A 12963-nucleotide genomic window follows, 5' to 3' on the forward strand; every position below is an offset into this window, starting at 1 on the left:
CAATGTTATTTACATTTTGAATTACAAGCTGCTTCTTTTCCAACGGAGCGTTCCAAGGTGGCGTATGTGATTTCTTACCTGTCAGGACGGGCGGAGGCTTGGGCTACGGCAGAATGGGCCAGCGAGGCACCAATTTGTCAATCCTTAGGAGCCTTCACAGAGATTCTAAGGAAGATCTTCGACCACACGGCTCCGGGTCGAGAGGCAGCCCGTGCACTCACCAGTATTCGACAGGGGAACCGGCTGACTTCGGACTATGCTGTGGAATTCAGGACATTGGTGGCCGACAGTGGATGGAATGAGCAGGCGTTGTTCGACGCATTCAGGAGTAGACTCTCTGATCGTATCAAGGATGAGCTAGCACCATTGGAATTGCCCACAGGTCTGGACTGTCTTATTCCGGGATTCCGGGAGAGAGAACGGGAACGAGGACTATCAACGGTCGCAGCTCACAGATACGAGGGACGGGGTGGTTCCGGTCACACTTTCGCCTAAGGTCCGGGGTATTCTCGGATTCAGAGACCACCTTATTCGGTGACAGTAACCTCACCAGACGAGGAGATGCAGTTGGGCCGCACCAGACTGTCTCAAGCGGAGAGACAGCACCGGATGAGAGAGGGTCACTGCATCTATTGCTCTGAGTTTGGACATTTTGTTAATAGGTGTCCAGTAAAAGTCAAGGCTCACCAGTAAAGAGGGCACTGGTGAGCCGAGCAGTTTCTGGAGGAGGACCCTCTCGAGCGCTGACATCTGCCACGCTCATCTTGTCGTCAGAGACCATGATTCATCCCGTGCTGATCGATTCCGGAGCAGATGAGAGTTTTATGGATGAGGGAATGGCTAAGAGGTTGGGTTTGAAGTTGCACTCATTACCCTAGGTGTTGGAGGCCAAGGCTCTGGACGACAGAGTACTGTGTCGAGTTTCCCATATCACTCAACCTGTGCAACTGCAAGGAACGAGGTCTGGGAATGACTACTTTGGACAAAAGACCCAGTGGAAGACTGGAGAAGGACTTTCCGGATTTGCCCAAGGTTCCGACGTGCTACTTTGGGCTTAAAGAGGTCTTTAGTAAGACCCGGGCCACGTCTCTGCCACCTCACCGAGAATGTGACTGCCCGGTTGACCTACTTCCAGGCGCTGCACCTCCGAAGGGTCATTTGTATTCCCTGTCTGCGCCAGAGAGAGAGACTGAGGGAGTACATCAAGGAAGCCTTGGAAGCTGGGATTATTCGTCCTTCGTCTTCACCCGCTGGTGTGGGATTCTTTTTCGTGGAGAAGAAGTACAAGTCCCTACGACCCTGTATTGACTATCGGGGTTTGAACAAAATCACTGTGAAGAATCGGTATCCCCTTCCACTTATTTCTTCGGTATTTGAGCTGTTACAAGGGGCCAAGATATTCACCAAACTGGACCTACGCAACGCGTATCATTTGGTGAGGATAAGGGAGGGGGGTGAGTGGAAGACCGCATTCAATACTCCCAGTGGACACTACGAATACCTTGTAATGCCTTTTGGACTGACCAACGCTCCAACGGTGTTTCAGGCCCTGGTTAATGACGTTCTCCAGGATATGCTTAATCGATTTGTGTTTGTGTATCTGGATGATATCCTCATTTTTTCACTAGATGAGGAGACCCACATACAGCACGTCGGTCAAGTGTTACGACGCCTTCTCGACAACCTGCTGTTTGTTAAGGCGGAGAAATGTGAGTTCCACGTCAAGACTGTTTCGTTTCTGGGATTTATCATCGCTGAGGATAGCATTCAAATGGATGAGGCGAAGGTCAGTGCGGTCACTCAGTGGCCTACCCCCACCAGTCGGAAGCTGGTGCAAAGATTCCTGGGGTTTTCAAACTTATCGCCTCTAAACGCCTTGACATCGCTTTGTGTCAAGTTCTGTTGGAATGAGGGGGCTGAGAAGGCATTTCAACGACTGAAGATAAGCTTCGTTTCCGCTCCCATCCTGACTTTGCCAGACCCCAGAGACAGTTTGTGGTGGAGGTGGATGCGTCAGATGTGGGGGTGGGAGCAGTTCTGTCCCAACAATCTATTTCAGACAATAAATTGCACCCATGTGCATTTTTGTCAAAGAAGCTGTCACCAGCAGAAATAAATTACGATGTCGGCAACAGGAAGTTACTTGCAATTAAGGTGGCGCTCGAGGAATGGCGTCACTGGCTGGAAGCATCAGAGCAGCCATTCCTGGTTCTTACGGACCACAAGAACTTGCAGTACATTCAGTCGGCGAAGAGACTGAATTCCCGGCAAGCCCGATGGGCTTTGTTTTTTCACCCGCTTCAAGTTCACACTAACCTATCGGCCGGGGTCTAAGAACATTAAGGCGGACACACTAGCCCGCCTTTTTGATCCCAACCCGACCCCCAGACTCCCTTCATTCGTGTTGTCGCCTTCTCGTGTTGTGGGAGCGGTAACCTGGGGAATGGAGGAGAAGGTGAGAAAGGCCAATATAGACATTCTGATTCCTGAGGGGGGTCCCGATAATCGTCTGTTTGTGCCAGAGCAGTTGTGGCCACAGGTGATTCATTGGGCCCATACATCCCTCGTTTCCTGTCATCCCGGGGTTCGGCGGACCCTGTTCGTCATTCGGCAGCAGGTTCTGGTGGCCGTCCATGGAGAGGGCGGTCAGGGAGTACGTGGCTGCCTGTCCGGTATGTGCACGCAACAAGTCCTCACGTCAACCGCCATCGGGTCTTCTACGAACCCTTCAAGTGCCACATCGTCCTTGGGCAGAGATTTCTATGGATTTCGTCACTGGACTACCCATTTCGGAGGGACAATCCACTATCCTAACCGTGGTTGACAGGTTCAGTAAAATGGCACATTTCATTGCATTGCCCAAACTTCCATCGGCGAAAGAGACGGCGGAGGTACATATTCAGGATCCATAGTTTCCCGAGGTATGTGGTTTCCGATCGGGGTCCTCAATTTGTTTCTTGTTTTTGGAAAGATTTTTGTAACTTTTGGGAGCCAAGGTTAGCCTTACATCTGGGTACCATCCCCAGTCGAACGGACAGTCTGAGAGGACGAACCAGGAGTTAGAGACTTGTCTACGGTGTCTCCTCCCAGAACCCCACAACCTGGAGCAAGCACCTAATCTGGGATGAGTATGCCCATAATACCTTACCTGTCTCTTCTTCTGGTTTGTCCCCTTTCCAGTGTGCGTATGATAAGCTCTCCTTCGCAGCTCCGCCACCTATAAAAGGGCAGCTGATAAGAGGAAAATCCCTGCACCCAGTAAGGCTGCAATTACCACGGTCCATGAGAGTACATCCCACCTTGTGTCTAGAATAAAACCTGTGAAGGAGAGTAATTTGGTTCCCACAACCAAACCCCAGCTCCCCCCCGGTTCTTCGAGGGGGCGAACGTCTACATGGTCAAGCGTCTCCTGGCGGTGAGAAAGAGAAGTAGGGGTCGTCAATACCTGGTGGATTGGGAGGGGTATGGTCCTGAGGAGAGACAGTGGGTGCCTACCAAGAACATTGTGGACCATACTCTAATCAAGGATTTCCAACGCCAGCATCCTGATGCACCTGGGACGTCAGGTGCCGTCCCTAGAGGGAGGGGGGGGGGGGGTACTATTAGGTCTCGGCCTGTTTGTTAGATGTTTTGTGTTGTGTTTGTACTTCCTGTTTTATTTTGGTAATTACCTGTTCTCTGTTGTTTCTACTTCCTACCCCCAGGTGTTCCCAATCTGTTCAATAGTGTCCTCACCTGTGTCTCGTTCCCTCTCACTTCTTGGTGTGTGTATATAGAGTCTGTTTTGTTTGTCTCTCGTTGCCAGTTTGTCTTCGTACTTCGATGTCAAGAGTTCCAGCATTAGTCCCGTCTTCCTGTTTCCCAAGCGTTTGATTCCCCGGCTTCCTCGACCTTGTGTCCGTGACTCGATTCTGCCCTTGCCTGATCCTTGTCTGCTGTGCTGTTACGCTGAGTATCTGCCTGTGTCCCAAACCTGTGCAGCTGCTTCAGGGTTACAGCTTGATTACATGTCAGGGAGAACAGGGTGTAGAGAGAGAGGAGAAGAGTTAGTTTTTCAGCCATTGCACTCTGGAGGTGAAAAACCTTTTCTAGCCACCATTTTGGTTGTGAGGACTCTGAAGATGAGCTACAATGAACACTAATGAACATTCCCTTTGCTCTGTGATTAAGGAGCAGAGCTGTGCTGTCCATACTCTCCTGACAGAGAACATGCTGCAGCAAAACATCAACAAATACTGGTTGAATCAACACATAGACATGTACTGATTATTGCAAAATATAGTTTATTTTGTTATATTGATGAAGAATCATCTGTTTGTAATGTCAGGATTGGACTACATTAAGTGACATTTCTAACTCTTCACTCTGGTTAAATGAAGCGGGACATGTTGCTACCTGCTCTCCCCTAGTCTGACAATGTGTCCAGTATAAAGTAGACTTTGACAAACCGCTGTGATGCGACGCTCACTCTTCTGTCTTCATCCTGTGACTCGTGTCTCTTTGCTGCCAGCAGAGTATTTACCACAGGACCACAAATACAGCTGTTAGTCTATTTGTTCTTTGTTCATCTTCCATCAGCTCCTCTGTGATGTACCGTACTCACACCACTAAACCTCTGTTTCCTTTTGAACAGAAGTGCAGTAAATATCATCTGTGGTTACTTGAACAACTCGTACTCTCTCCTCTGAAGTCTACTGTCTGCTGACTGACTTCATGCAGTCGTTATTTTACTGTGAAGGTTTTTGGGATGCCAGCCACTTCGGTGTTGAAGTCATGATGTACTGTGTTAGTTGTTCTTTCTCCATAGTGATAATTCAATGTGACTCCATCTAATCTTAATGAAGGTAACAGCTTCACTGTCTCTGCCTGTTTCCTAATAGAACAGTTATTTCACTCTAATGTGATGCTGAACTTGAGACTATAAATCAATGTTGTCTCCGCTTAGTCCGTTGACCCTCCATGGCTCAGTGAGCACGTGTCGTTTAGTGAACCATCGCTGGACTAATCTAATCTGATGAGTGCCAGTAAATGTTGGAAGGTCTGGGAGGGGAAGGTTGATTACAACTAGCAGCTTCAACATTTAGTTATCTCAGGAAAGTTTCAAGGATTCATTTTTAATGATCCTCTTTAGATTTAATTTACAATATTGATCAGCCTGTCTATACATTAATTTGTTTCGTCTTAATCATTCAAAGTGACCTTATAGTTATATATTTTGAGATCTTTAACATGTTTAGATTTATTTAAGTGCAGGTGTTTAATTATGTTCCATACAATAGTGTGAGTTTGAACAGTTACAATAACTGAAGTGTTGCTAGTGTTTCCTGAGTCATCCTGTCCAGTGACTGTGTCAGTGGCTTCACAAACAGCTGGAGAGAAATAAGTGATGTTGTCAGTTGCAGTTCGTCGGGTCATTTGTGCTGCGTTTCCTCCTCCTGTCTCAAAGGAGCATAAACTGCAGAGTCTTGATGTTTGATAAGCTTCAAACTAGACGTCCAGGTTCATATTTCATCTTCTCACAGGTTCCTGTAGCAACGTATTTACAGCAACTAGGCTCCTCATGGTGTTTTACTGGAGGCCTGTTGTTGTTCTGATCATAGTCTCACTGATTCAGTTCAGTGCAAATAAACCTGCTACTACAGCTGGCTACAGACATGCTGCTACTTTTAGCTAATGTTGCATACTGTACACATCATACCTGTTATTACTATAATAAAATAATGTAAACATGTTTTCTCGTCTGTCTCTGTCACTCAGTTGTCTTTTATTCCCTGATGTTAAATTGTGCTGTTAGTACGGACCTGTATGGAGCCATATCTTCTAAGGATGTGTGTGTGTTGGGGAGGATTCAGTGGAAACCACATGCTGTGTCCTTGTTCTGGTAAATGGGAAAGCTAATTGGATGTTTTAAGGTGTTTATATATATTTTATTTATGTGTATATATTTGTGTCTTCTTTCTCTCTATCTTACTCACTGGTCTGTCAAAGTTCTCAAGTGTCTTGGTTCGTATCTAGTTAATGGTATCTTTTTAAATTGATGGTTTGAATTCTCATTCTTCCACTTTTTCTACTGCAGATGTCATTTTGGATGTCGTCTTCTTCGTTGTTTTTTTCAAAGTTCATCCCCACCCCTCGTCCCATTCTCTAATAAAAAGTATTAAATCAATGTACGCTCTGAGAGGACTAGAAAGCCTCTCAACCAGCGGTGCTGGTCTACCAGCTAGTTCCCATTAATGATGCTGCTCCATCAGCATGCTGTTGCTGGTGAAGCTGAATTACCATATTAGCTCATTTAATAGAAATAAAGGAGATCTTTAAGGGAAGTAGATTCATTTATTGTAATTACTACATGAAATACAACACGTACCATTATCTCCATGTTCATACAAACGCATTTACAAAATAAATGTCAACTGAAAAAACAAAAGAAAATATTAATGAACGTTAACATTTGACTGGTATACATTTTTCTAAAGTCACAATATGTTTGCGGAATTTAGAAAGAAATTACTTCATAGCATCTCTTCAAGACAATGTATACACACATTCATTATTTACAAAGCGTACAATGTGATGCATGGTTGGTAACAAACATGTGTGATATGAATACGTTCTCCTTAAGCTTCTATAACTTCTGGCCTTTCCAGCAATATGTTCTGTCAGTCAGTCTCCAAACAATGTGCAGCAGTATAACACATTATATTAACAGTGTTGCTACAATCATCCATGCTCAGTGTCATCGTTGCATACAATGCAGTAACATTCATCTTGGTTAACAGTGTTCATCATTGTCAGTTACAACATTAACTTTCCCCTTAAAAAGGTTCTGGGATACTAAAGAGGCAACATGGGGGTCTCAGTGGAAGAGGACACGCTCCTCATGTAGATATGAAGGGCTCGTTCTAATCTAATGAAAACACAACGATTCTTAGTTTCAGGTGATTATAGACGAAAGAAAACACAGTTATGAATACTATATTCCATTTCTGCCAATAGATCCCCTGAATCCTAAAGCTGAGTTCTCCTGCTCGCGGAGCCGTGCAGGGACTGCCTGCATGTACCAGTATGCATTACACGTGAGCTTCTGAAGCCCAGCATCCCACCAGCCATATCCTCTATCTCTGCTGCATTTACACCTGTACGTTCAGGTGATCAAGCACTATCCCATTGCAATCCAATAACCCAAAACAGATGGACAATCTTCCTCTAACGAAGAAATAACCTCAGTGACCTCATTGCTGAGGTAGTGTGTAGACATAGTGTGTAACCCAACACTTATTACAGAGTGTAACCCTGAAGTGAGGAGTGTCAAACTCCTTTTAGTTCCTCCTGTTACTCTTTAATCTCTGGAACCTCTGTGCTGCAGAGATGCAGCTTTTCCCCCATGTGGGTCCTCATGTGGACTTTCAATGTATAATTACGCTGGAATTGTTTTTTGCATGTTTTACAACAATATGGCTTCTCACCTGTGTGGATTCTTGTATGAGAGTTCAATGTTGATTTATGAGCAAATCCATTCCCACATACTTTGCAAGAATATGGCTTCTCTCCTGTGTGGGTCCTCATGTGGAGTTTCAGTTTATAATTACGCTGGAATTGTTTTTTGCATGTTTTACAACAATATGGCTTCTCACCTGTGTGGATTCTTGTATGACAGTTCAATGTTGATTTCCGAAAAAACCTTTTCCCACACGTGTTGCAGGAATATGGCTTCACACCTGTGTGGATTCTTGTATGAGAGTCCAATGTTTGTTTACTCGTAAATCTATTCCCACATATTTTGCAAGAATATGGCTTCTCTCCTGTGTGGGTCCACATGTGGACTTTCAAGGCATAATTGCGCCGGAATTTCTTTTTGCATGTTTTACAACAATATGGCTTCTCACCTGTGTGGGTCATCATGTGGAGTTTCAGTTTATTAGTATGCTGGAAATTTCTTTTGCATGTTTTACAAGAATATGGCTTCTCACCTGTGTGGATTCTCATGTGCCTTACCAAGGTACTATTATTTCTGAAAACTTTCCCACATGTTTCGCACACAAACAGCTTCTTATCTGTGTGGTTTCTTATATGCGTCTCTAGTGATGCTTTATACTTAAAGTCTTTTCCACATGTGTCACATTTTAAAGGCTGTTTACCTGTGTGAGTATCACAGTGCATCTCTGACAGGTTAGGGTTGTCTACATTGTTACTGTGACTTATGCTTTCGTGATGTAGATTCTGTTGATGTGGCTCTGCATTTCTAGTTGAGCCTGAGTCTCCATGCTTGCCTCCTTTCTGATCTTGGCTCTCAGCTACATGAGAGTTGTGACCGAGGAGCTGGTAGACAAAGAGTTCCTCCTGCTCCTCTTTAATCTGTGGAGGCTCTGGGTCCTCTTGGTCCAGACTGGAGTTCCTCTCCTGAACACAGAGCTGCTGGTCAGAGAGAACCTCCTCCTCCTTACAGACATGTTGCTGTGGGAGCTCTGGAGGGACAGAGAACAAAAGGATCAGGATACTACTGTGGTGGCAAAGTAAAACAAAATGCAGACAATGGAGCAAATTAGTACCAGTAACGTAATCTATTAAAACACATGGGGTTAAATATGCATCAAATTCCTCCGTATTGTGTTATTACATTTCACACACCTATCCTGTGTAACTTTATTTCGGGTTTCCAAACGACATCCAGCAGTCTGCGCAGACGATCGATCTCTGCCTCGTACTCGACGACAGCTTCTTGAAAAACTCCGAATATTTCTTCAGCAGCAGCATTTAGTCGCTCGTTGACAAACTCTCTCAAACACTCAACTGAAGACATTGTTGCTTAACTCAGTCAACTATTCATTCACGCAACGACGACAACTTCGTCTCTCTGCTAGTTTCATACATCCAGAGAGCTGAGCTAACGATAATAGTGGCTGTACTGTTTAATTCCGCTGCATGGCTTCTTCTTCTTCTTCGTTGGTTTTACGGCGGGTGGCAACCAGCGTAAGAATGAATTACCGCCACCTACTGTGTCGGAGGGTGGACTAGAATCATCTATAGACCATATGTTTGAATCATCTAAACATTCATCTATCTATTTCCTATTATGTCCATAGGCTCTTTAAACAAAGTCTGATAAACAATAGAAATGACTTATGTGGTAATTCACCAAAGAAACATATCCCACATTGCCTGACTTTCAGTTAAATGGAAATTACATTTGCTGTGTGTGTGTGTGTGTGTGTGTGTGTGTGTGTGTGTGTGTGTGTGTGTGTGTGTGTGTGTGTGTGTGTGGGCAGGATAAGGTTACTATCTCCTGTCCAGGCCTTAATTTCTCTCCGTCTCAGCATCCATAAATCATGTCCAACTATGTTGAAGTGTTCAAACTGCTCTACATTGTGTTATGTGAGGAGCTGTCCGTGCTGCTGAACCACAGTATTTACATCTCTTCTCTCTTTTGCTGCAGTACATTTTCGCTTCGGACTCAGTTCTAGGAAGTTTTATTTTGACTGTGACTGTGTATCCTGTCACTTCCTCCAATAACTTACCACCTGAACATCACTTTACCAATTCAATATAAAAAGGTGACTTCCAATCACAGCGTCTTTGTTGACTGCTGTACTGTAGATCCTTGATGTTAACTGTTTAAAGGTCTGCTTTGTCTCTGCCTAAATACATCATTAATGCCCATTAATTGAACAGAGGAATCTCTCCTCACATTATGTTATTAGTCAAGATGAAAATATATGCAGTACGTTGCTATGTGCTGTTATTATGTTGCACTATATTGTGAGGTGTTCAAATATTTTTACATTGTAAAATAATAAACATATTGGTACATAATAGTGATTCTGATGTAAACAGGAACCTGGAGGACTATTTGTCAGGCAGCAGCACTTCTTAGCCGTCTTATCTAAATGTTACAGGGCTGAGTGTGTGGCTGTGAGTAAATCAGATCATCAGACGTGCACATGAAGAGTGTAACACCTTTTGAGGGCCCCGCAATAAACGACTGAAGACTCCCACACTCTGCTACATTTATGCTTATCCCCAGCCTCCTGCATGAATCAATATGTTGTAAACCGCCGATTGATTTCAAGCACAGGATTTAAAGTTTCAAAGACTCAACTGATTCAGCTACAGTCATACAACGATCTAACGCTTATTACGCTTCACCTTAATTTGTGTCCTAATCATGAAATAGAAATAAGGAAACCTCCTAACACTAACACTAACACAGCATTGTCACATCAGTGTGAATCTGAAACACACATTTGTCACCAGTTCTGGACATTATCTCTGTTAGGATGTCAACTGGAGCATCCTAACAGAGATAATGTCAGAGGGGTGGCCGCGCTCACTTATCTTTGCTGTTCAATGTTAATCTAAGGCAGGACACTGCGGCCGCACATGAGGCCCACTACAGCCATCAGCTTCCACACATGTAGTAACTGTAGCCATGAGTCTCTAGTACAGCATCATGTGAACAGAGCTGCTGCTTTCTAACAGGTGAAGAGAAGGATTGTGGGTGGAGGACTTTACAGTACATTCCTCTGCTGTAAACGTCCTCCACCCACAATGGTGGGAGGAGATGAAACGTCTTCAGGTGAAACACAAACATTGGGCTGTTCCTGGTTCAGTTATAGATCACTGCAGCCTGAGTAGTGGAATGGTTTAGTCTCCTCAGATACTCCTGCTGTTTGTTCTACACTATGGAAAACTGTGTATTAGTGTGTGTGTTTTTGTTATTGGCTGCTTTTGTGCGGTAGAGTGAATCTGTTTCTCTCATTCTATCAGCAGCTGTGTCACTGCAGTGATTTGAGAGCAGCATTAGACACAGTGACAGGTCTGTACACACACTGACTCAATGTTCACTCTCCACTGGTTGTATTGCATCCGGGTCTGTTGTGTTAATGTCATGTGTCATGCTGACATGTCAGGAGAGGCTCCAGGAGTGGATGTGACCCACAGAGAGGTGAAGAGAGACACAGCAGACAGGAGACCAGCAGAGAGAGGAACACAAACAGTCCACTTCCAGACACACACACTGCCTCACTGCCAGAGGTTACTCAGCTGGCTGGCAGAGAGATTGGAGGAGCAGCCTGTCACAGCAGGAGAGGCTGGGATGGGAACAGTGGGGGAGCAAAGAGCCATGATCTGTCCCAAAGGTGGAGGTTCATGACGGGCCACAGTTTCAGCTGCTACAGTATGTTTCATTCAGCTCTTTGCAGAGGTTTTACACACTTTGTGCTGTGATCACTGTCATGTTGCTACATGCTCTGATAGCTTCTGGAAGTATGACTTGCAGACCTGACAGCTGTTAGATGAAAAGCTTTTCCTCTTATTGAGGTCTGAAGTTTGGTGTTTATAAAGCTTTGTCAAAGCTGATTGTGGGTTTAACTATGATATACTGTGATACTCGGAACAGTAAGAAACTCCCTTTGACAAGATTTCAAGTGTTTACAGATATATATTACCAGGCTTTGTCCTTTTTAAATTCCCAGCTACATGACTCCTTTAATCAAATCCTCTTCATCGTCTTGTTAGAGTTAAATTAGAAACTACATTTTAGTAGCATTGACAGCCGTGTTGAATATTTAACAAAGAGCAAGTTGTAAATGTAAATAGCAAAAGAAAAGCTTTGTTTTATCGCTACAGAAGCAGATTCATCTGCATCAGGACGTCAAACAGTTTGTGTTTGTTAGTGTCGTCCTCTCAGTCAGTTCATCATTCTCCTCTCTGAGCCTTCAGGAGGGAACGCTGGCAAAGGGAGTCACTGACTCCACTTGTAAGAATAATGTCAGTCAGTGCAAGAGCTCCGTCTCTACAGCGGTGCTGATGGAGCTGGAAACGTAGCTTCCACTGTGTCTTCCTCTTCCAGCCTCTGACAAACTTCCTGAATGCTGTGGTTTGTCCCAGGAAGCTTCACTGTCACCTTCATTACCAGCAGATACTTGTTATTCAGGTGTTGCTTTTATAAGTTTCACAAGCAGGAACATAGGAGTGGAACTCCACTGGCCTCCTTCACGCCTCACAAATACATATTTATAAGGACATTTAAATAATGTGACTTTGTTTTGACAACATATAATACGGAGAATAGAACGGTGGAGAGTTAGTAGATGCAGAAGAGAAGATGTGTGTGTGTGTGTGTGTGTGTTGTCCTCGACACAAAGAGAGGGAGAGAGAAGCTGTGGGAGAAATGAGAGGAAACACTTGTATTAGGAGCAGTTGAAGGAGATATTTTTAATTTAATTCAGTCCAAACAATCCTCATGGCAGAACCCGTTTCCACAGCAACTGTTGAAATGTTCTCTGTAATTGGTCTTTTTATCCTCTTGAGCATTTTATTTCAAAACTCTCTTTACTGTCAGTATTTTACTGATATTAATCAAACTGATCTGAGCATATTATAGAGAATAAAAAGACATTAGTTTCACATCTGCCTATTAACAGCCATCTTAGAGGTATTTATAAGAGGAGTTTAATCAATCAATCAATTCTGACAAAGATAAACTTTTTATCTATAAAAGTTTGACCTTTAATTAATTGCAAGTTTTAGTTTTTCAAAATATAATAACTCAACACTAAACAACTCTCCATGTTCTTATTTAATTTGATGTATTTCACATTTCTTAAATGAACGAGGAATATGTGCACTATTGGAACTTTTATAGTGAATATATTTACAAGACTACAAATACACTTCCCAGATAAACTGACCTGTTAGCTTCTCACTTGTCTAGATCATTAAGTTTGTCACTCATGGTTGATCGCTCCACATGAAACCTGATTGTGCCACAGTGACAGAAAGCAATAAAAAGTGCTGAGCAGAAAAGTCTTGGTAAAAGTGTTTGCTCAGAGTTTTACTTTATTGGGCATTGTGAATACATTTCTTCTTAGTTTTATGCTTCTGCAGATTCCTTGAAGCTCTCCGGCTGCCAGTTGTCCCTGTTCTGCAAGCCTTGCACTTTTTGTAGATACATGCAGTTTGCAT

General features: G+C 43.8%; 2 protein-coding genes across 3 annotated transcripts in view; both read right to left on the bottom strand.

Annotated features, from left to right (window-relative positions):
• Nucleotides 1–8451, bottom strand: part of LOC115018102 (gastrula zinc finger protein XlCGF8.2DB-like) — a 13525-nt gene extending 5074 nt beyond the window's left edge. Inside the window, exon 1 of one of the 2 annotated variants that reach the window (XM_029446918.1) lies at nucleotides 8299–8451. The gene's annotated coding sequence lies outside the window, so the exon portion shown is untranslated. Of the gene's footprint in view, nucleotides 1–8282 lie in introns of both variants that reach the window. The other variant, XM_029446917.1, reaches the window with a different exon arrangement.
• On the bottom strand, nucleotides 6334–8451 carry LOC115018103 (gastrula zinc finger protein XlCGF49.1-like). Its single transcript, XM_029446919.1, has one exon. It carries the CDS (start codon nucleotides 8158–8160, stop codon nucleotides 7333–7335), a length of 828 nt encoding a protein of 275 aa, XP_029302779.1. The 5' UTR covers nucleotides 8161–8451; the 3' UTR covers nucleotides 6334–7332.
• Nucleotides 8452–12963: the final 4512 nt, after the last annotated feature.

The sequence above is a fragment of the Cottoperca gobio genome, chromosome 13 (genome assembly GCF_900634415.1).
Source record: "Cottoperca gobio chromosome 13, fCotGob3.1, whole genome shotgun sequence".
NCBI classification, from domain to species: domain Eukaryota; kingdom Metazoa; phylum Chordata; class Actinopteri; order Perciformes; family Bovichtidae; genus Cottoperca; species Cottoperca gobio.

Excerpts from the sequence above, each read along its gene's own strand:
- LOC115018103 (XM_029446919.1), bottom strand. The coding sequence starts at position 8,160 with ATGCACTGTGATACTCACACAGGTAAACAGCCTTTAAAATGTGACACA.